Raw genomic sequence first — 20,255 nt, forward strand, 5'->3', positions numbered from 1 at the left:
AGGTCTCTGGAAGTCACGGATTCCCTGACCTCCATGACATAATCGTAGCCTTATTCACGATGCATAACCTAAAGCCCGCTGAAGGCAATGTTAGTCTTTCCACTGATTTCAGTGGGCCTTGGATCAGGCCTGTACTGCAACTCCTTGGGCCAGGCCTCTATGTCGGTTTGAACTATTGTGAGCAACCTTTCCACAGCACTGGAAGGATATCAATGAATGCCATGCAGGCTTCCTGGGACAGCTCCTCGCTGCCCAGGATCTTCTTCAGCAAGGGCTGCTTGATGGGCTCTCGAGTGTAGCACCACAGTTTGTCTTTCCCTCGATTTTTGGTGATCATCACCCGGCTCAGAGTGTGCTTCGGAGGTGGCCTAGCAGCAAACACAAAGCAATGAGGAATCGTGGAGAGATTACGAGGGATGCGACAGCCCTGTGGAGCCTAGCTTCTGAACCTGGGTGCCAAATGTAAGGCTCTCAGTTCTGCGTTAGGGCACTCTTATAGGGTCCAATCCAGCACCCACTGAGGTCAATAGGAATCTCCCTGTTGCCTTCAGTGATCACAGGATCAGCCCACTAGATGCCTAGAACAGGTGCCAGGCTCTAGTTTATTTGGAGTTAACACACAGGACTTGCCATACCAGAAGAGACTAATGTTTTTTTAAAGAACAGTTTGGACAAACACCTGTCAGGGATAGTTAAAGGTTTAGTTGGTCCTGCCTCAGTGCAGGGGAGTGGACTTGATGACTTCTCGAGGTCCTTTCTAGTCCTACATTTCCATGATCCTGTGTAATATTCTACATATGATTCAGAGGCTTCAAGGCCAGAAGGGACCATAAGTTAGTCAGATCTCGTGAATAATACTGGCCGTAAAATTTCATGTAACAATCGGACTTCTGATGTTCTGCCAGTTTATACACAGAACGCAACATCCTAAATCACAGCTGTAGTCCTATTGGGCCAGACAAACTGAAATCTAAAGCTTTCTTACAGTAATCCTGAAATGCAGCCATCGATTCGGCTCTGCCTTAGAAATAAACTCAAGTCCTTTATGCATGCTGAAGAGATTTTTTTTTTTAAGTTTCACCTAAAATAATCATAGGAGAACTCTTCCAAGGTATACGGCTTCACTCTTTCTTCACTGTCTGAAATCGCCAGTTGGGACATTCTAATAACATCTTGCCTCTGGTCAGGGGTCATTGTGACTAACGCCTAGAGAATAAAGGAGTCATAGTTAGTCAATGTATTTTAGATGAAAGAATTTTGATGTGTCCAGAGGGGGAAAGCAGATGAAAAATGAAAAGACTGAAGATGAAAGAAAATCATGCTGTAATGAAAAAACAACAAAATATTAACTTCAAACTAATAAACAGCAACAACACCCAATCTTAGTGGAACTACGCAGTTTCATGCATTTCTTAGTAATTAACACAGGGGGATCTCAAAACAGCGTGGACCACATCCTAAGAAAGAAAGTACCTTATGGACCCACTTCCCCTCTCATTCATAGCTGCATAGACACATCTCCCCTGCCCAAATATCACCTTCAAAATTCAAGCCACAGTGACATCTAAGAAGATTCAGCCATATTTTAGGTCCAAAGTGGGTGGTTTTCAAAGCCCAGTGGAAAGGCTAATAGGTTGTCCAGACAGATGAAATCTGGTTCCCCTCTGCCCCAATGACCTTCTTAGTCATTCTTGCTTCCACTGCATCATCATCAGGGCCTGGTCTAACCTTTGAAGACAATGGAACAACTCCTTTTGACTTCAGTGGCTTTTGTATCAGGCACCAAGATGCACCATCCCTTAGGGTATCTTACCACAATCTCCAGAGGCGGCATGGTGACAGTCGGCAAGACGTAAACACAGTCTGTTGGGAAATCTCCTCTCTGTTTGGTCCTTTCATTGACCCCATTGGCCCAGCCCGAGTTCATGACATGCTCTCCAGTGTCCTGGTCCATAACAATCAGGTCTCCTTTATGGAAGTTGAGAAATCCAGATTCTTCTCCCACTGCAGTGGAAGTGGCTGCTGTTATTTCCAAACATCCTTTGGAGTAATTACCTTGTCTACCTGCCTGCCTAACACACCTATCCCTGGGAAATTGGATCCTATAAAATAGGCGACTGCTAAATGTGTATAGTGAACTAATAACACTTACAAAAGTGCTTGGGCTGGCATTTTCAAAGGGAATGAGGAGAGTTAGGCTCCCAAATCCCACTGGCTTTCAATAGAAATTGGATGCTCAACTCCCTCAGGCACTTTTGAAAATCCCACCCTAACCAAACGTCTTACACACTGATTTCAAGGTCAGAAGACACCACTGTGCTCATCTAATCTCACTGCCTGCAGAACACCAACCAGAGGATTTCATCCAGAAATCCCTGCAGCAAGCCCATAACTTCTGGTTGAGCTAGAGGATATATTTTCGAAAGAGACATCCAATCCTGATTAAACAAAAGCTTTTATACATGAGTGTTGCTCTTGCAGGAGAAGCAGGCAGCTTTCCCAATGCGACATACGAAAGATTGCCTGCCCTAAAGCCAGAGGATTTCTTTGCTTTTGGGTTGGTCAGTTTACTCACCGGGGTTTGGGTTGTCTTGGAGAGTGACAACATACTTTGATCTTTTCCTTAGTCCTTCTAGGAAGGTGACAACAAGATCCCGGATGTCCTCTGCATTGTTGGAGGTGAAGGTGTATTCGTCCCCTTTAATGGTGGCCAAGGTGAAACTCTGCCCTTGGAGCTTTCCCCCTCTAGAACAGGAATCATAGAAACCACATTCATTAAACCAGTGTCACCCGGAGATCTGGGGGAAAAGGTTCACAACTGGCCACCTCCATCGTTCCTGCAAAATGTGCATGTGCGCCTGCTGTAAACACACACTGCCAATCGTGAGGACAAACATGCATTTAGCACTGTCAAAATGGGCTTCCCTCTATAGACAAACACTGCTGGGCAAGCGCACGGCTGGGACCCAGGCGCACACACACACGGGTACACACACACACACACACATTTTGCAGGCACAACTCAGGTGGAGAGTTTTGAAAATTTGGTCCTAGCATGGAGGCGAAATTGGCTCATAGATTTCCAGGCCACAAGGGAGCATTATGGTCATTTAGTCAGCCCTCCTGCATAACAAACACCAGAGGTCATTTTCATTTTCTGGGTTTGGTGCACGGTCGCTTTTGTCTGAGAGCGCGTGGTGAAGAGAAGGGAAGAGTGCTGATTGGGAATGGGGGAAAGAGCAGAGCAAACCTGTACCAGGAGCTCTAATGTGACAGTTAAGCTCTTTGGAGCAGGGTCTGTCTTTTTAGTCTCTGTACAGCGCCTAGCACAATGGGGTCCTGTTTCAGGACTAGGGGTCCTAGGCCCATACAAATAATAATAAATTAAAAATGATGGGGAGGTACCACTGTGTGGCAAAATTAATTCTATTTGTAAATAAAACAAATTTATCCTTGACTCCTCCCTATAATACAAATGAGAACATGCCTGTGCCTACCAGAAAAAAAATAAATATAAATTAATGGAGATATACTTATCTCCTAGAACCAGAAGGGATCCTGAAAGGTCATCAAGTCCAGCCCCCTGCCTTCACTAGCAGGGCCAAGTACTGATGTTGCCCCAGATCCCTAGGTAGCTCCCTCAAGGTTGAACTCATAATCCTGGGTGTAGCAGGCCAATGCTCAAATCACTGAGCTATCCCTCCCCACCAATCTGTCTAGCACGAGTATCATAGACATTTTCCATAACATACAAAGCAAAGTGCAAACCCTGGTCCCTGCTTCATTTCAGAAATGACCTTAAAGTTCAATTTAGGTTCAGCAGGAATGCAGTTCTCTTCATGTGCTTCCAAGACATGCTTTATGTCTGCATTGGGTTCTAACTCTGGGTTGAATCTTTCACATCACAACACAGAGCAAATTCTACCCTTGGACATGAGGAAGCTGCTCCTTCTTGATTAATGGAAGCTGCAAATATGTCCCAGGGTGGAAACTGGCTTTTAATTATTCATGTTGATGGCTGTTGTCTTCGCAAAGGAAATCTGCTAGGAGATGCTTCCAAGTATTGCCTTGCGGAAAACATCACATCATTTCTTTTAACCGCTAGTAGGGAAACCACCATGCTGGTTAATAAAGATTGAGACCAACTAGGGTGACCAGATGTCCCGATTTTATAGGGACAGTCCTGATTTTGGGGGCTTTTTCTTATATAGGCACTTATTACCCCTCACCCCCATCCCGATTTTTCACACTTGCTATCTGGTCACCCTAAGACCAATACTATCAAACTAGGGTTGCCTACGTCAGACATCTAAATATAGGAGACTTAAGAGCCAAAGGTGCTGGGCATCTGTAACTTCCCCTGAGTCAAAATATGCCTAAATTTAGACATCTAACTTTAACCCACATAGGTCAGTTTTGGCAGAGTGCAAGGGACGGTGTGAGAGATGTAGCTGCAGGACTCCAACTGGAATGCTCCTGAACATTTCAGGGATGGGCAAGTAAGCAAAAATCACGCTGTGTGGCAGAATCTACCAAATAGCACCCTGTTGCTTTCAGCAGAGGAGACAGTAGCTAAATCACCAGATGCTGCTTTGATGCACCCCTGACTTGGCCTAAGCTTCCTACAGTGCACCTCCGCTCTAGATTACGCGCACACTACACCCCCCAAGTGACATAAGTTACACCGACCTCAGCACCAGTGTGGACAGCGCGGTCAGTGGGAGAAGCTCTCCTGCGGACCTAGCTATTGCCGCCCGCGGGGGCTGGAGGAAGTAAGTCAATGGGAGAGAGAGCTCTTTCCCACCGGCTTAGAGCCTCTGCATTAGCAGCTTTACCAGCTCTGTAGTGTCGCCACAGCCTAAGTCTTTTAAAGCCAAGGAATTCAAGCCACCTGTTTTAACACATCATTACCTCAACACAGGGACGAATTGACTCATTCTGCTCCTCCTTACCTACTGCTTGAGACAGCCATGATCTCTGGGAAGGAGAGTTCTAAGAGGACTTGTTCTTGTTCATCCACAAAGTACACTCCGGTCCAATTCACAGCTACAATCACATCGTTCTTAGGCAGGCTGGGTCCTGGGTTGAAGACAATATGCACAATAGATAAATGTGCAGGCAACCATCAGACTGTAAAGTTGAAACGCTGGTAAAAAATGGTTTACAAATTGAACAGGCTTTTTGCTCTCAGATCGAGTCGTAAAGGCCAGAAAGTCCCTGTCTTGTTCATTAGGGACATGGTAAAAGTATCAGCGCTTGAGACATTTATAGCCAGGCTGCACTGAGTGCTGTACAAGCAATCCTGTGCCTTCAGGAGGATGGATCTGATCACCCAATAGGTCTTGTTCATCTCTAGAGTCTATGATTCTCTTTTGTTTCATGGATGCTCATCCTATGGCAACACATTCTCTGTTGGGTTACCTGAGAATTTGAAGGCTTCATAGAATCTAGAAAACAGCAAAGGCCACTTGAAACGTGCAAAATCCACCACTTCTTCCTTGACTTTTTTTGGGTCTGCTCTCTTCTGAGTATAAATTCCCTACAGGGAAACCAAACCAAAACCAGCATGAAAAAATAAACCAACAATACACAGGTTAAAGCCAGGAAATGGGCCAATTAAAAACAAATCAATGGGGCGACATCAGTTTACACCAGCTGAAGATCTTGAAGTCACGAGACCTCCGACAGTATCAGGATGAGGCAAATGGCTTAAAAAACTTGCAGGGAAAGTAGTGTAAACCCCAGTACTTGAGTTATTAAAGGACTGGACAGGACAAAGGTATGGAGAATACACTGCAGGGAATGATCCTGCACTGGAAGGGACGGGGAAAGTCTAGATGATCCAATAGGACCTTTCAGCCCTCGTGCTTAGATGAACAGTACCCAGAGGTGGGACAAAGCCGTGAGAGTCATGGTGCCTGATTCTCCAGGAGTATAAATCAAGAGCAGAGGCACAAAATCCTCTTACCTGTAAAGGGTTACGAAGCTCAAGTAACCTAGCTGACACCTGACCAAAATGACCAATAAAGGGACAAAATACTTTCAAATGTGGGTGCGGGGGAAGGCTTTGTCTGTCTGTTCTGTGAGCTTGCCAGAGACAGATCAAGAAAGCAAGCAATCCAACTCCATTAGTATTAGTAAGTATTTCGCAAGGAAATGTGTTAGTTACTTTTATTTTAGCTTGTGTTTTCCTTTGGGTAAGAGGGAGGTTTATGCCTGGTTTTGTAACTTTAAGGTTTTGCCTAGAGAGGGATCCTCTGTGTTCTTGAGTCTTTTGTTATTCTGTAAAGTACTTACTGATTTTACAGAGGTGATTCTTTTACCCTTTCTTTAATTAAAATTCTTCTTTTAAGAACTTGATTGATTTTTCATCGTTTTAAGATCCAAGGGTTAGGGTCTGTGTTCACCTGTACCAATTGGTGAGGATATTATTCTCAAGCCTCCCCAGGAAAGGGAGGGTAGGGGTTTGGGGGAGGGGGAATTATTCCCAAGCCTGCCCAGGAAAAGGGGTGTAGGGGCTTGGGGGGATATTTGGGGAAGGTAGGACTCGAAGTGGCCCTCCCTAAATGTTTGTTTAAATCACTTGGTGGTGGCAGAGTTACTTAATCCAAGGTATATGAGAGAAATTGTGCCTTGGGGAGTTTTAACCTAAGCTGGTAGAAATAAGTTTAGGGGGTCTTCATGTGGGTCCCCAGGCCTGCACCCTAAAGTTCAAAGTGGGGAGGGAACCTTGACATGGTGGCAGAGCGGTGGGATCATTTTGAACCAGAGATCATTTTGAATCAGAAGCACAAACCTTAGGAATATTTTTTCTTAAAAGAAACTGCTTGGGGAAAGCAGGAGCTGAGGGCAGATAGCAATCTTATCTCTCTTGGCCTGGAGACAAAGGTGTCAGGTTCTTATAACAAAAGAAATTTTTTTAAGCTGTGAGCAGCTGGAGATTTTTGTCTCTGCCAGAGGGCAGGATAGTTAGCTTCCTACAAGGGAAGACACAAGCCAAAATAAAAGTAACTAACGCATTTCCTTGCTAAATACTTACTAATGCTAATGGAATTGGATTGCTAGCTTTCTTGATTTGTCTCCGGCAAGCACAGAAAGAACAAGAGTACTTGTGGCACCTTAGAAGCTAACAAATTTATTTCAGCATGAGCTTCATGAGCTACAGCCCACTTCTTCGGATGCACAGAATGGAGCACACGGACAGGAGATATTTATACATACAGAGAACATGAAAAGATGGAAGTATGCATACCAACAGGAAGCGTCTAATCAATTGAGATGAGCTATCATCAGCAGGAGAAAAAAAACTTTTGAAGTGATAATTAAGATGACCCATAGAAGGTGTGAGGAGAACTTAACATAGGGAAATAGATTCAATTAGTGTAATGACCCAACCATTCCCAGTCTCTGTTTAGGCCTGAGTTAATTGTATCTAATTTGCATATTAATTCGAGTTCAGCAGTCTCTCTTTGGAGTCTGTTTTTGAAGTTTTTTTGTTGCAAAATTGCCACCTTCAAGTCTGTCACTGAGTGGTTAGAGAGGTTGAAGTGTTCTCCCTCTGGTTTTTGAATGTTATGATTCCTGATGTCAGATCTGTGAACAGACAAAGCCTTTCCCCCCTTCCACCCCTCCACCCCCAGATTTGAAAGTATCTTGTCCCCTTATTGGTCCTTTTGGTCAGGTGTCTGCTAGGTTATTTGAGCTTCTTAACCCTTTACAGGTAAGAGTATTTTGTGCCTCTGACCAGGAGAAACCCTATAGCACCTACGAAAGCTCATGCTCCTAAACGTCTGTTAGTCTATAAGGTGCCACAGGACTCTCTGCTGCTCCTATAGCACTGTATACAGAAAGGTGGTCACCCTTCCCTTTATATTCATGACACAGGCCCATGGTGTTTTATCTCAAAACCTGTTGTCATGAATGGAGTCTCTTTTCTGCCCTCCTCCACAGCTAGAAATAAATCAGGAATGGATCTCTGAGGAAACATCTGGCTGCGCTGTGCAGAGGAGACGTGCTCCTCACCCTTGGACCAGGCTCCATTCAGGACGGCACTGGGTGTTAAGTACAGTGTTTCTACGGTGCCCTGAACTTTGGGGCCTCTATCCTGACTGGTGCCTCTAGGCACAGCTGTAACACCACCATACAAGAGTCCCATGATTTAAGGGGAAATCCCCAGCGTTAGAGTCTTAGCCTTAAAAATAAGTCTGTCTGTGATATCTTCCTGCCATTCAGTAACTGCTTCAAAACCCAGTGCCACCACTGAAGTCTCTCTCGCCTTCATTTGTGACCCAATCGTCATCAAGAACAGCTGCACTGGTCTTTGCCCCTTGCTCTAAATTGATCACTGGTGGAAACATCCCTTTCTGTCTCAGCCGCAGTCGGGGCTCAGACAGAACCCCCACAGGCTGACACAGCCAAACCTGCTGGCTGTTTAACACGCACAGAGCCTTGCTGAAGCTCACCCCCAGCCTCTTTCTGACCGAGAGCCAACACCTACCTTTTTATGTGCAGCTATAATGAGCTGAGCCCATTTCTCCACTGTTTTCGAAGCAGTGATCTCTCTGTCAGGGATGTAGGAGGGGATTAAGTTCAGGAGTCGCTCCAGCACCATCGCTGCCCCATAGTCTACGTAATACTGCTGGGAAGCCAGTTCTGCCAAGTCTTCTTCCTGCAGGAACCAACAACTAAAGAAACTACAAGGAGGGAGTCACTTTAACCTCCCTTCTCCTTGAGCTCAATTAACCCTTTGCTGACACAGACTGATTGAATTTTAATAGGATTTCACAGGTGTCAATGGACATTAGATCAGGCTCTAAACAGTGGTACTTTACAGCGCTGCAACTTTCTCGCTCAGGGGTGTGAAAAAATACCTCCCTGAGCACTGCAAGTTTCAGCGCTATAATGTGCCAGTGTAGACAGTGCACCAGTTCTGGGAGCTATGCCCTTCCTGGAGGTGGGTTTTTTAGGGCGCTGGGAGAGCCAGTGAAGACGTGCCCAAAGTGACTAACTCCTAAATGAATAAAACATCACACAAATACTTCCGTAACTACCTTCCCTTTCCTTGGACCCCACCTGCATTCAAGTGTAGCAAAGGCCAGGGTCTCATGTGCCTAGCAGTGATAGCTGCAGCTGTTAAATGAATTGCAGATCAATGGATAATGGGAGAATAGAGAAAATTCCCTTCTGAATTTTCAGAGGGGTAGCCATGTTAGTCTGGATCTGTAAAAGCAGCAAAGAATCCTGTGGCATCTTATAGACTAACAGACGTTTTGGAGCATGAGCTTTTGTGGGTGAATACCCACTTCGTCAGATGCATCCGATGAAGTGGGTATTCACCCATGAAAGCTCATGCCCCAAAATGTCTGTTAGTCTATAAGATGCCACAGGACTCTTTGCTGCTTCTTAATTTTGTTTACTAAAGGCTCTAGCACTTTAGTTCACCTGAAGAAGAAAACAAAGAAAGAAGAAGTGGGATCGCTAAACACCGAGGATGGAGTGGAGGTTAAGGATAATCTAAGAAAGGTCCAATATCTAAACAAATACTTTGCCTCAGTCTTTAATGAGGCTAATGAGGAGCTTAGGGATAATGGTAGGATGACAAATGGGAATGAGGATATGGAAGTAGATATTACCACATCCGAGGTAGAAGCCAAACTCGAACAGCTTAATGGGACGAAATCAGGGGGCCCAGATAATCTTCATCCAAGAACATTAATGGAACTGGCACATGAAATTGCAAGCCCATTAGCAAGAATTTTTAATGAATCAGTAAACTCAGGGGTTGTACCGTACGACTGGAGAATTGCTAACATAGTTCCTATTTTTAAGAAAAAGGAAAAAAGTGATCCGAGTAACTACAGGCCTGTTAGTTTGACATCTGTAGTATGTAAGGTCTTGGAAAATTTTTTGAAGGAGAAAGTAGTTAAGGATATTGTGGTCTATGGTAATTGGGACAAAATACAACATGGTTTTACAACCTGAGCAGGTTTGAGCATCATGAACAACTCTGTCCTTGTCTACACTTGCAGTTCAATCCTGTTCAGCACTGGTTCAATGGCACCCTTTTCTGATACCTGTAGTCAGCAATGGGTAATTCTATTAGTGTAGACAAGGCTTAGTGAGTATAAATCAATTGTGTCTCAGCACATCTCTTGCACTTAAGGAGCAAACCCACCTCTTTTTTCATAAATCGGGCAAATTGCTGAACAGATACCTGAATGCAATACACCTTCATATTGTACTGTGTCCCAAAGTATTTTACAGAGACATGATATAGCTACAGAAGTGGAGGCTGGGAGCAAGAGATATAGGCAAAGGATGGGACTACAAATAAAATTTGAGATGGAGAGTCAATGAGGCAGAGATATAAGAAGATAAACTAGATACCATGGTGATTGGGCACTTTATAGACACACAGTAGAAATCTCATGTGGAGGTCAGGAGAAGAAGGGGTAGAAGCAGACAGAACAGAAGACAGATATGTTGGATGAAATCCATGGATACTTTAAAAACAAGGAGGACAAAACACTCAGGCCCAGATCCTTCCCAGATTCTCAGTGGTATTTAGGTACCTAACTTCATTTGAGGATTAGGGCCTACTTTTTCAAAGTAACAAGTACTTTTGGATTCCACAATTTTTGGAAGCCTAATTAGACATACCTCGAAGGGGCTTGGTTTTCAGAAGTGCTAAGCACCTGGTTCTCTGCAAATCAGTCCTCTTTAAGGTCTCCCAGGTTGGGAACCCGAACACTGAGGTAGTCAGAATCACTAGTCACTTAAGCCAAGGGGCCAAACTTTGCCTTGGGATGCTCATGTGCAGCTCCCACTGATTTCTGATACTCAGAGGCAGTTCCCATTGATTTCCTCTATTTGTAAGTCAGCTCCTTTGACTTCGATGAGAGTTGTCTGTGAGTTTCTTCGGGGGTGAAATTTGGCTCTTAATGTATGAAGTTCATGGTGCTGGGTCCCTTATTAATAGACAGACAGACAGACAGACAGCAAGAACAGCATTCATTTTAAGGATTTTGGATCCTACCTACCTAAATGAGAAGAGAATATTCACGTGCTCAATTTCCCAAGCCTGGTAGCCAAGATCTGCCATTGCTGAGGACTCACCTTGTCACATCGGTACTCCCCAAACTTCACCCCTCGGACTATCTGCTGGTAAATGAGGTTGGTTGCCACGTTGTCTTCGCTCGGATTGTGCCACGGGGTGAAGATCTCCTTCCTGAAGAAGAGCCGCCATGGTGCGTTGCGCTCCTGGGCTCCCTGCTCTTTGGCGTACTGTTCACACTGAGACACAGCGTCCATTACGTGGTCGTTGCCGCTCCCCAAGGATGAGACCTGGCCAGGGCAGGAGGGGGACAGGGAAGGTACATGCTGGTCACCATATTTTTAGCAGTAGTTTCCATGCCCCGTGTGAAAGGAGAGACCGATCGTGATTTAGTGGGATGAGATTAGGCTCCACGAGGGGAGCAAAGAGCCTTTGTTATTATGCATTATTTGTATGACCATAGCACCTAAGAGCCCTAGTCATGGGCCAGGCGCCCACTGTGTGAGGTGCTGTACAAACAAAGCAAAAAGATGCCCCCTTACCCTCCTACCATACCCCTGTGCAGGGGCCATTCACAACTGCAAGAACTCCTCAGAGCGAGAACCCACAACAGTATCAGCTTCTCCTAAAGGGACAAGAGGGGTGTTTGTGTAACCCGGTCCCCACACTACCAGCCACCAGAGATGGGCAGCCACGGAGTGGAGAACATGCTGCACTCTCCTATGGGATGGCACAGACCCTCTGATACTCAGGAGCTATGGGACTGATTCTGTCTCCCTGAGCACAATGCTTCCAGGAGCGCTCCCCTAAAGCTAAGCAGCTCGTGCTGCGCTGCCCACTGGACCTGTGTCTGAAGGGCCCAATCTAGACCGTGGTTTGCGTGTATGATGCTATTATTGACTTTTCAGGTTCCATGCCTGTGCTCGGAACAGTCGATTGAAAACCAGGCTGAGTGCAATCAATCAGAATAAGCAGGAATGGAGGGCTACGTCTCTCCCCAGACATTACATGGATACATGCACCTGCCACAAGCCTTCGAAACAGACCAAAGGATTTTCAAGGATGATAGCACTCTGTCCAGGCTTCAAGGTTTATGTAATGCAGTGGTTTTCAAACTTTTATTCTGGAGACCCAGTTGAAGAAAATTGTTGGTGCCCATGGCCCAATGGAGCTGGGGATGAGGAGTTTGGGGTGCAGGAAGCGGCTCTGGGTTTGAAGGGGAGGCTCAGAGCTGGGGCAGGGAATTGGGGCATGGGGTTGGGGCGCAGGCTTACTTCCGGTGGCTCCAGGTCAGTGGTGTAGTAAGGGTGCTAAGGCAGGCTTCCTACCTGTCCTGACACGGCGGATCGCGCGGCCAGCAGCAGGTCCAGCTCCTAGGTGGGAGCGTGCAAGCGGCTCTGTACAACTCTCACCTGCAGGCACTGCTCCCCGCCCCCATATCCCACTGGCTGGGAACCGACCAATGGGAGTGTTGAGCAGGTGGCAGTGCGCCGAGCCCTGTTCTCAACCCGCCCCCGCCGCCTAGGAGCTGTCGAAACAGACAGGAACTAGCTGCCTTAGCCAGGCAGCACCGCTGACAGGACTTTTAACGGCCCGGTCCGCGGTGCTGACCAGAGCCGCCGCGACCCAGTGCCTTACATTCCGCAGCCCAGTACTGGGTCGTGACCCACAGTTTGAAAACCACTGATGTAAAGGAATGCTAAACTATATTATACTGTTCACCCACCAGGTGGCGTTGTATGTAAAAATATCCTATTTAAGCTCACCTCAGCCATGCCTGGCAGCGCGTTAATGATGAACACATCTGGTGTGTATCTTGCTCAGAAGCAAGCTCTGTAGCCAGTCCATATCTGGTACAGGGCCATGACAGTTTATTAGGAGTAGGTGGAGTTACACAGGCAGGCTGTAGGTACTGACTGACTGGATGAGATTTTACTCTCAGACTATTTTGCCTTCTCATTGACTCTGACCTTTATTCTTAGAGAGTTGTATCTACTGGTAGCTTTCAAAAGTTCATTACTAACACAATAGCTTAGTGTTCAATTCCCTGCTCTCATCACCAGACAGAACTGCCACCCTGAAAATACATATTTTCTATATCAGAAAAGAGGCATCTTCCCCTTCTCTGAGGTATCTAGATCAGCATGTACCTTGTCAAACAGTGCGATGTAAAGCGAAAACCCAAATTGATCCTTCAGGCTGATCTTGTCAGCTAAGGAATTGCAGAGCTCTTTAGCAGTCGTTGCAGAGTCAGTTAGCAGCGTTTTCGTTGTCCCATCCATAAACGTAACAGGCAGCATGATAGGTTTCTTGGACTTTGTCGCCTGGAAGATTAGGGTCAAACTTTTAAAAGGCATACAAACTTGAATTATTTGCCCATTTACAAGTTATCTCCCAACAATCATAGCGTCTTTTCTGGATCCTTTGCACTAGTACCTATGGCTACATTTGTAATACGGCTGCTATATACTTCTCCACAGCATAATGATAGGGTCACAACCTGAGTATTGGGGAGCAGCTGCAACTCCTGATTTTTTAAATTAATACAGTTAATTGCCAATGATAATTTTTGATTCTCTTCAATGGACACTGGATTGAATCCTGGAGGTATGTGTAACATTTAAATCTGTATAGAGACTTGGATAATACCCACTGCCTCAAACTACATGGAACACAGTTCTGTACTATCTTCAAAATACAGGAAGCTGGCAAAGAGTGCAGGCAAGAGGAACAGTAACAAGTGGTTTGAAGATAATGCGACTCAGTCATATGTTCTCCACAAGGAAGAAATAGTTTCTGCTTCTGACCTGCTAATCCTCAGAATAAGAGAGACAACATCCTACTAAGGGACTGTGAAAAATGTTTAAGCCTCTAAATGGAACGGCATTCACTATTAGAGCTGGAAAGAAACTGTGTTTTATTCCCCACAGAACACTGGGAAGAAAAACACTTCCACTGAATTTGTCAGGTTTTGGTTGAAAAAAATGAAAACCTGAAAACTAAACTTTTTGGTTTACAACAACTAAAAACTGAAAATATTGTTTTCAAGGACAGAAGAAAATTTTCCTACAAAAATCTGAAAAATTCAGACAGAAATGGACATTTTCTAAAGCAAATTTCTGTTCAGTCAAAAGTCACTTTCAACAACATTTCAACAAAATCTTTTCAGACTCGCTCTATTTGCTCTAGGGGATTCGGCTGATCATACCTGTAATTCTAACCAGCTGGGCGGCTGGGTCCTAGTCCCATTTGCAAATGTTCTCCTCAATCTCTCTTCACAGTAGGGAGCGTAACCAGGAGGACCTCCATTGATGAAGTTCCTTAAATACTGTTGGCAAGAGAGAACGTATCGGTTACATGACTGACGGCTGCTGGTGGCTTGAACACAGGTCCATGGCTCCATTCTAAAGACTGTCCACTCAAAATGTTATTGCAGCATTAGCCAGAAGGGGGAATTAAATCAAACAGATCTGTAGGTAATGAGCAGTGGGGAGACAAACACAGTATTTAATCAAATGCACAATCAATTCCCTGCCATTGCAGGGGCCTTGCACATTGGTGCACCTTGGTCCCACCTATTATCTGAATGCGACACACAATAGTTTGTTCTCCTGAGGGCTGTAACACTTTAGTCTAATCCAGGTTAATGGGCTTGCTGCAGGGGTAACTGGGTGGAGTTTAGTTGCCTGTGACATGCATGTCAGACTAGATGATCTGGTGTAATTTCCAGCTCAAGAAGACAAACCTGTCCTCGCTCTGATTAAGCTAGCATGCTAAAAATAGAAGTATCGCTCCTGCACTGTGAGATAGCCACATGCTAGATCAGGCTGAGATGCTATGCATGAACATGGGCAGGTAGCCTGTCCTGCTGCTCATGCTGTCAGGGCTACACTTCTGTTTTTAGCATGCTAGCTTGATCAGAACTAGCGTGGGTACGTCTCCTCAAGCTGGGAATTACACCTCCCACTCTAGTGTAGCTGTACCCTATGACACACACAGAGAATACTTAGGTACCTTATTAATACATTAGATTGGTATATATTTGCTTAGATTTTTAAAAATATCCATTTTAAGGAGGTCTTATCTAGGACTCTATGTACTTGGCCCATGTATTAAAAATGCACCCACATTACTGCAGAAAAAAATTAAACCCAGCAGCCTCCCCAAAATGACAGACAGGAAATACTCTATAAATAACGTAGACAGACAGACAGCTCTATAAATCATAACTGGGAGGCTCTATAAATCACTTTGCTAGATCTATAAATCTTAACTTAATGCTCTATAAATAACTTGGACAGCGAGGCAAATGGTTGGATAAGATGAATAGCAGCCACTCCATGGTTATAGTTGCAACAGAGTTTGCATTGTGAACCTGATTTTGGCATCACCTCTCAAATCCACACCCAGAAAACTAACAGCTAATTGCTAGGTAAGGTCTGAGGCTGATGCAGAATTTTTCTACTAACTCTGAAATAAATCAGAGTAAGTGCTCCCAATTAATGTACCTTCAAAGCAGAAGTATTCACCAGAGTCCAAAACAAATCTACAAATATTTTTGCCATCATATAGTACAAAAGGAGACAGAAAGAGAGAGAAAATATAGTTCATATCCCCTCAGATGAGTTCTGCCAGCAGTGCACAGGGCCAGCATTTAACAGCTATCATACTTTAAAGTTATTGACATATTAAGCCCTGATTCTGAAATTGCATCTGTACAGGAGACCCCAGTGGTTTGCCTGCAGCTCCTTCCAGGATCAGGGCCTTTAACAGTAACCTCAGTGTGAGTCACCAAGAGCCCAGAATGTAACAGATTTGACTAGTAGCCCAAGATTACAGAGAGTAAAATCCTGGCTCCCCTGGAGTCAATGGGAATTTGGCCGCTGGCTTCCATGGGGCCAGGGTTCCAGCCAAAGGGTATATTTTGAAGACTATTAACAACTTGTTTCTAGAAGTGCTGCCTTCTCCCCAAATAAGCCCTCCCTTATCAAAGATTTAAACACAGACTAAAACACTCCAGGGGCCATCTCTAGTGACACGCTTTACTGGGTCTCATTTCTAGGCATAATGGAATTTTCTGCTGTTTCACACATGATTTATCTGCCTTATCCACTTCCCTACAGGAAGGGCTTGTGGCTGACACAAAGAATTCTATTGATGAATTTGGCTTCTGGAGTCAGCTCTCAGGACCAAGGGCCTGATCCAATCTACCACGAAGTCAGTGGAAATGCTCCAACTGAACTTCACTGGCTTTGGGATCAGGCTACAGGTTCTGAAGTTCTTCCTCGGGCAAAGCTCTCACAGTGGCAATAGGAGCCTTGCCTGAGCAAGGACTGAAGGCTTAGTGCTGCAACGTGCTGAGTACTCTGCCCAGCAAAGCCCTTAAGCCCATGCTTAAACGTAAGCCTGAGTAGCCCCATTGAAGTCACTGTGAGTCTGGGTGCTTAGCGCCTTTCAAAGTCAGGCCATTTTTAGCTAAATCCATATTTAGGCCAAAATTGTTATAAAAAATGGGATCCAAAGAAGTGACCTGATTTGCAAGAGTGACGAGCACTTAGCAGCTCCCAGAGACTTTGGTGGGAGCTGCTGGATGCCCAGTACTTTGGGAGATAAAGCCGCTCATCTAGAGGTATTGGCTTCCATCTGGATACATGAGGAGGTAGGATACAGGGAGGTAGAGCAACCAAACAAAATACACTCATAGATTTGGAATTAATTTAAAACCTTCCTAATGACTTTTAAATTAATACACACACACACACATGAAATTTTAACTGCTTGGCCTGAAATTTTCCATGCAGATTTTTTTTAATTTCAGAAAAATTGAGCTCACTTTGTAATACCACTGATAGACAATTTTACCAGCGCAGCAGATGCATCGACTGAGTGTGCAGAAACACCATCTGCATATACAAATTAGCCTTTGTATATTCCTATGGGGGTAACCGCAGGCATAAACATGCAGCCTGGATTTGCAAATCCCACTTGTGCAAGAATATGGATGTCTGGCCTCATGTTTGCATATTCTTTGCAGAAGCAACTCAGATACATCATTTGAAAATTTGGCCCCAGAAGTTCCTGCTTTCTCACATACATACACCGCAACTGCTTTCTCTGTGTTCTGTGTTTCTCTTCTGTGTTACCAGCCTTTCCAGATGGCAGCTTCCTATAGGACTGTTCATTATTCTTGGCTATTATATGTATTACAAGAGAGAGGGCCAGGCTGCAAAGCTGGGATCTGAGCATCCCTAATTTTCAAGTGTGCTTGGATCAGCCTATTGTAGAAATACAGGTCAGCTGTGACGTTTGGCTGTAGATCTGGATTCAAATGTTGGCAAGGCCTTGAGATCTGAGATTTGGTTTCAATTAAAACCAATTTCCTAGTCATTTATTCTTGTTTATAATTAGATGACTCGGTTAGAAGAATAGCCATTAGGGCCCCGATTCAGCAACCTATGTAAGCAGTTGCTAAACTTTAACTTCAAGGGGGCTGAAGCACACGCTTACGTTCTTAGCTGAACTGCGGCTTTTATTACAATGGAGCTTTTGTAAAATCAGAACCTGTGTGGAAAGGGAGTCACGACACAGTTAACAAGCAGAGAAAGCAAAGAGCAGAGTTGGCTCCAGCATTGTGAAAGGAAATGTATAAATAGATACGCCAGGCAAATGATAAATAACATTCGCTCTTCACCTTCACAAACTTTTCGGAAGGAGCAAAGCATCCCACGCACAGCGACATCAGGATCCAGCCTCTGGCGTGGCTGCTTTTGGAAGGGTTCTGGGTGAGCTGTTTGCAGATTTGACAATAGATTTCATCCCTGCAACAGAAATCAGGGTTAGATCCCAGCCAATCATTCAAGATACCATTTCCCTCTCAGTGAAGCCCTGATCCACAGCCCACTGAAGTCAATGGGAGTCTTTCCAGTAATTTCCTTGGGCTCTGGATTGGGCCCTTAATGAATAATTTGCTACTTTTTCTGGTGAAATCTGCCTCTCAGGCTTGCAAACTGTTACTAGATGTTAAAGGGGCTGCTGTCTTTTAGATGAGATGTAAAACCAAACCCTGACTGCTTGATAATTAAAGGTCCCATGGCACTTTATGTCTGTCTAGGGGTATTAACCTTGTTGCCCTGGCCAATTCTAACTCTGATAATTACATCCCTCCTACAGAAATCCCCTTTGCAAATTCAAATGGAAACGGCATTCCTCTACACTTTGGCCGAGATCTTCCAAAGCTGCCTTGTCATAAACAGATAGTTAAGGGTTAATGTCTCTTTCACCTGTAAAGGGTTAACAAACAGTGACCTGCAACACCTGACCAGAGGACCAATCAGGAAACAAGATACTTTCAAATCTCGGTGGAGGGAAGCCTTTGTTTGTGGTTTTTGGGTTTTGCTTTGTTCTCTCTGAGTCCTGGAAGGGACTAGACGTGAAACCAGGTTTCTTGCCAATCTCCCTGCTACAGTCTCTTATATATTCAGAATAGTGAATATTGAGTAGAAAGGCAGTTATAGTCTTTTGATTGTTTCTGTATTTGCAACTGTGTATCTGGCTGGTAGAGTTTTAGATGTGTAGTTTGCTGGAAGTGTGTTAAATTGTATTTTGCTGTGGGGAAGCTTTTCTCCCTGGTGTCTATAAGCTGAAAGACCCTGTAATATTACATCTTGTATTTACAGAGATTTCTTATTTTTTCTTTCTTTTATTAAAACCTTCCTTTTAAAGACCTGTTTGATTTTTTCCCCAGTTGAGGCTCAAGGGAATTGAGTCTGTACTTACCAGGGAAGTGGTGGGAGACAGGGAGAAAGAAGGGAGGGGGAAGGGGGAATACCTTTGTTTAGATTCACGGAGCTTGAATCTGTATTGCCTCTGGGTGAGGGGAAAAGCCTCTGTTTTAAGATTCAAGGAGTTGAATCCCAGTGATCTTCTAGGGTAACCCAGGGAGGGAAAGCCTAGGAGAGGCACTAGTGAGGGAAAAAGTTTACTTTCCTTGTATTAAGATCCAGGGGGTCTGGATCTTGGGGGTCCCCAGGGAAGGTTTTGGGGAGACCAGAGTTTATCGGGCACTCAGAGTCCTGATTGGTGGCAGCGTATCAGGTCTAAGCTGGTAATTAAGCTTAGAGGAATTCATGCTAGTACCTCATTTTTGGACTCTAAGGTTCAGATTGAGGAAAGAATACTATGACATGCCTAAAAGTAGCTCTGGAACTGCGCATCCAGGCAGCTTTGAAAGTCTCAGCTTTCTCGTGCTGAATTGCTATGTAGTCTTGCTGTGTCTATTTAAACAAACATCTGCCATGTTCCATCCTAGCAGCAGCCTTTTGTCAGTGGCGGGTAAAATGAGCCTTGTTTGTTTGTGTAAAGAGCTTTGTGAGTTTTTAGGACGAATGGCAAAATATACCAGAGGCAGTGCAGTTGAGGTGGCCCAACATGTTCCATTAGAAGACCCTGTTTTCCGTTCCTTATAACTTGGCCAAATTTTTGCTGCTTTGGCTGAAATTTTCTATGCTGATTTTTTTTTAAATTTTGGCAAAAACAGTTTTGTTGTTTCTCAGAATGAGGTTGGGGAAAAAGACATGTTTTGTCCGTGTTAAGAGCTTCTTACATCTGTTTTGTTGAGAAGCTCTAGTGCTGCCACGTTTTGGAATAGGGACTTACAATTTGGTATGGGGATTGCCCTGGGGCGTATTTTTTTCCATCCCCTTGAAAATCCACCCATCTTTGGCCAAGTTCATGAGCCTTTGAAAATCTTAGTTTGCACGTGTTCAGAAGAGTTTGCCAGCAGAATTCTCCACAGAGTCTACCTGCATACTTCATCCCCATGCATACTATCTGCTACCAGGCACTCACAAAAGCAAATGAGGTCCTTCTGCTCTGAATATATCAAGCGCTATATAATGCTTTGAAAAAATCAGGTCCTAAGCATTTCAAATTGGGCCTCCTAAATCAGTATACAATTTTAACCTTAATCTGCCTTTGTCACACAGTTCCCCATCTGTAAAATGGACATAATACCATCCCTTCATCTCACAGGGTTGTAGTGAAGATACATTAGTTGTGCATGAAGCAGGGTCGGAATAATCTGCAGAAATAAGGCCTAGGGCCACACACTGAACAGTGAAGTAGGACAAAATATTGACAAGCTGAGCATTAAGTGAGCACTGTCCATTCTGTGCACTGAATGAGGCGGGGTCCGGTGGGAAAA

At 44.5% G+C, this 20,255-nt stretch overlaps 1 protein-coding gene across 2 annotated transcripts in view; it reads right to left on the reverse strand.

Moving 5' to 3' along the window:
* Positions 1-20,255, reverse strand: part of MYO7A (myosin VIIA) — a 188,876-nt gene that overhangs the window by 20,983 nt on the left and 147,638 nt on the right. For both annotated transcript variants that reach the window (XM_032771522.2, XM_032771520.2), the window contains 11 exons: positions 17,745-17,871; positions 14,262-14,381; positions 13,204-13,377; positions 11,116-11,343; positions 8,498-8,668; positions 5,422-5,539; positions 4,953-5,079; positions 2,576-2,745; positions 1,814-2,004; positions 1,082-1,206; positions 211-368 (listed from right to left, as the gene is read on the reverse strand). In XM_032771522.2, coding sequence (XP_032627413.1) covers positions 211-368; positions 1,082-1,206; positions 1,814-2,004; positions 2,576-2,745; positions 4,953-5,079; positions 5,422-5,539; positions 8,498-8,668; positions 11,116-11,343; positions 13,204-13,377; positions 14,262-14,381; positions 17,745-17,871 — 1,709 coding nt within the window. The remainder of the gene's footprint in view (positions 1-210; positions 369-1,081; positions 1,207-1,813; positions 2,005-2,575; positions 2,746-4,952; positions 5,080-5,421; positions 5,540-8,497; positions 8,669-11,115; positions 11,344-13,203; positions 13,378-14,261; positions 14,382-17,744; positions 17,872-20,255) is intronic.

The sequence above is a fragment of the Chelonoidis abingdonii genome, chromosome 1 (genome assembly GCF_003597395.2).
Source record: "Chelonoidis abingdonii isolate Lonesome George chromosome 1, CheloAbing_2.0, whole genome shotgun sequence".
Lineage (NCBI taxonomy): Eukaryota > Metazoa > Chordata > Testudines > Testudinidae > Chelonoidis > Chelonoidis abingdonii.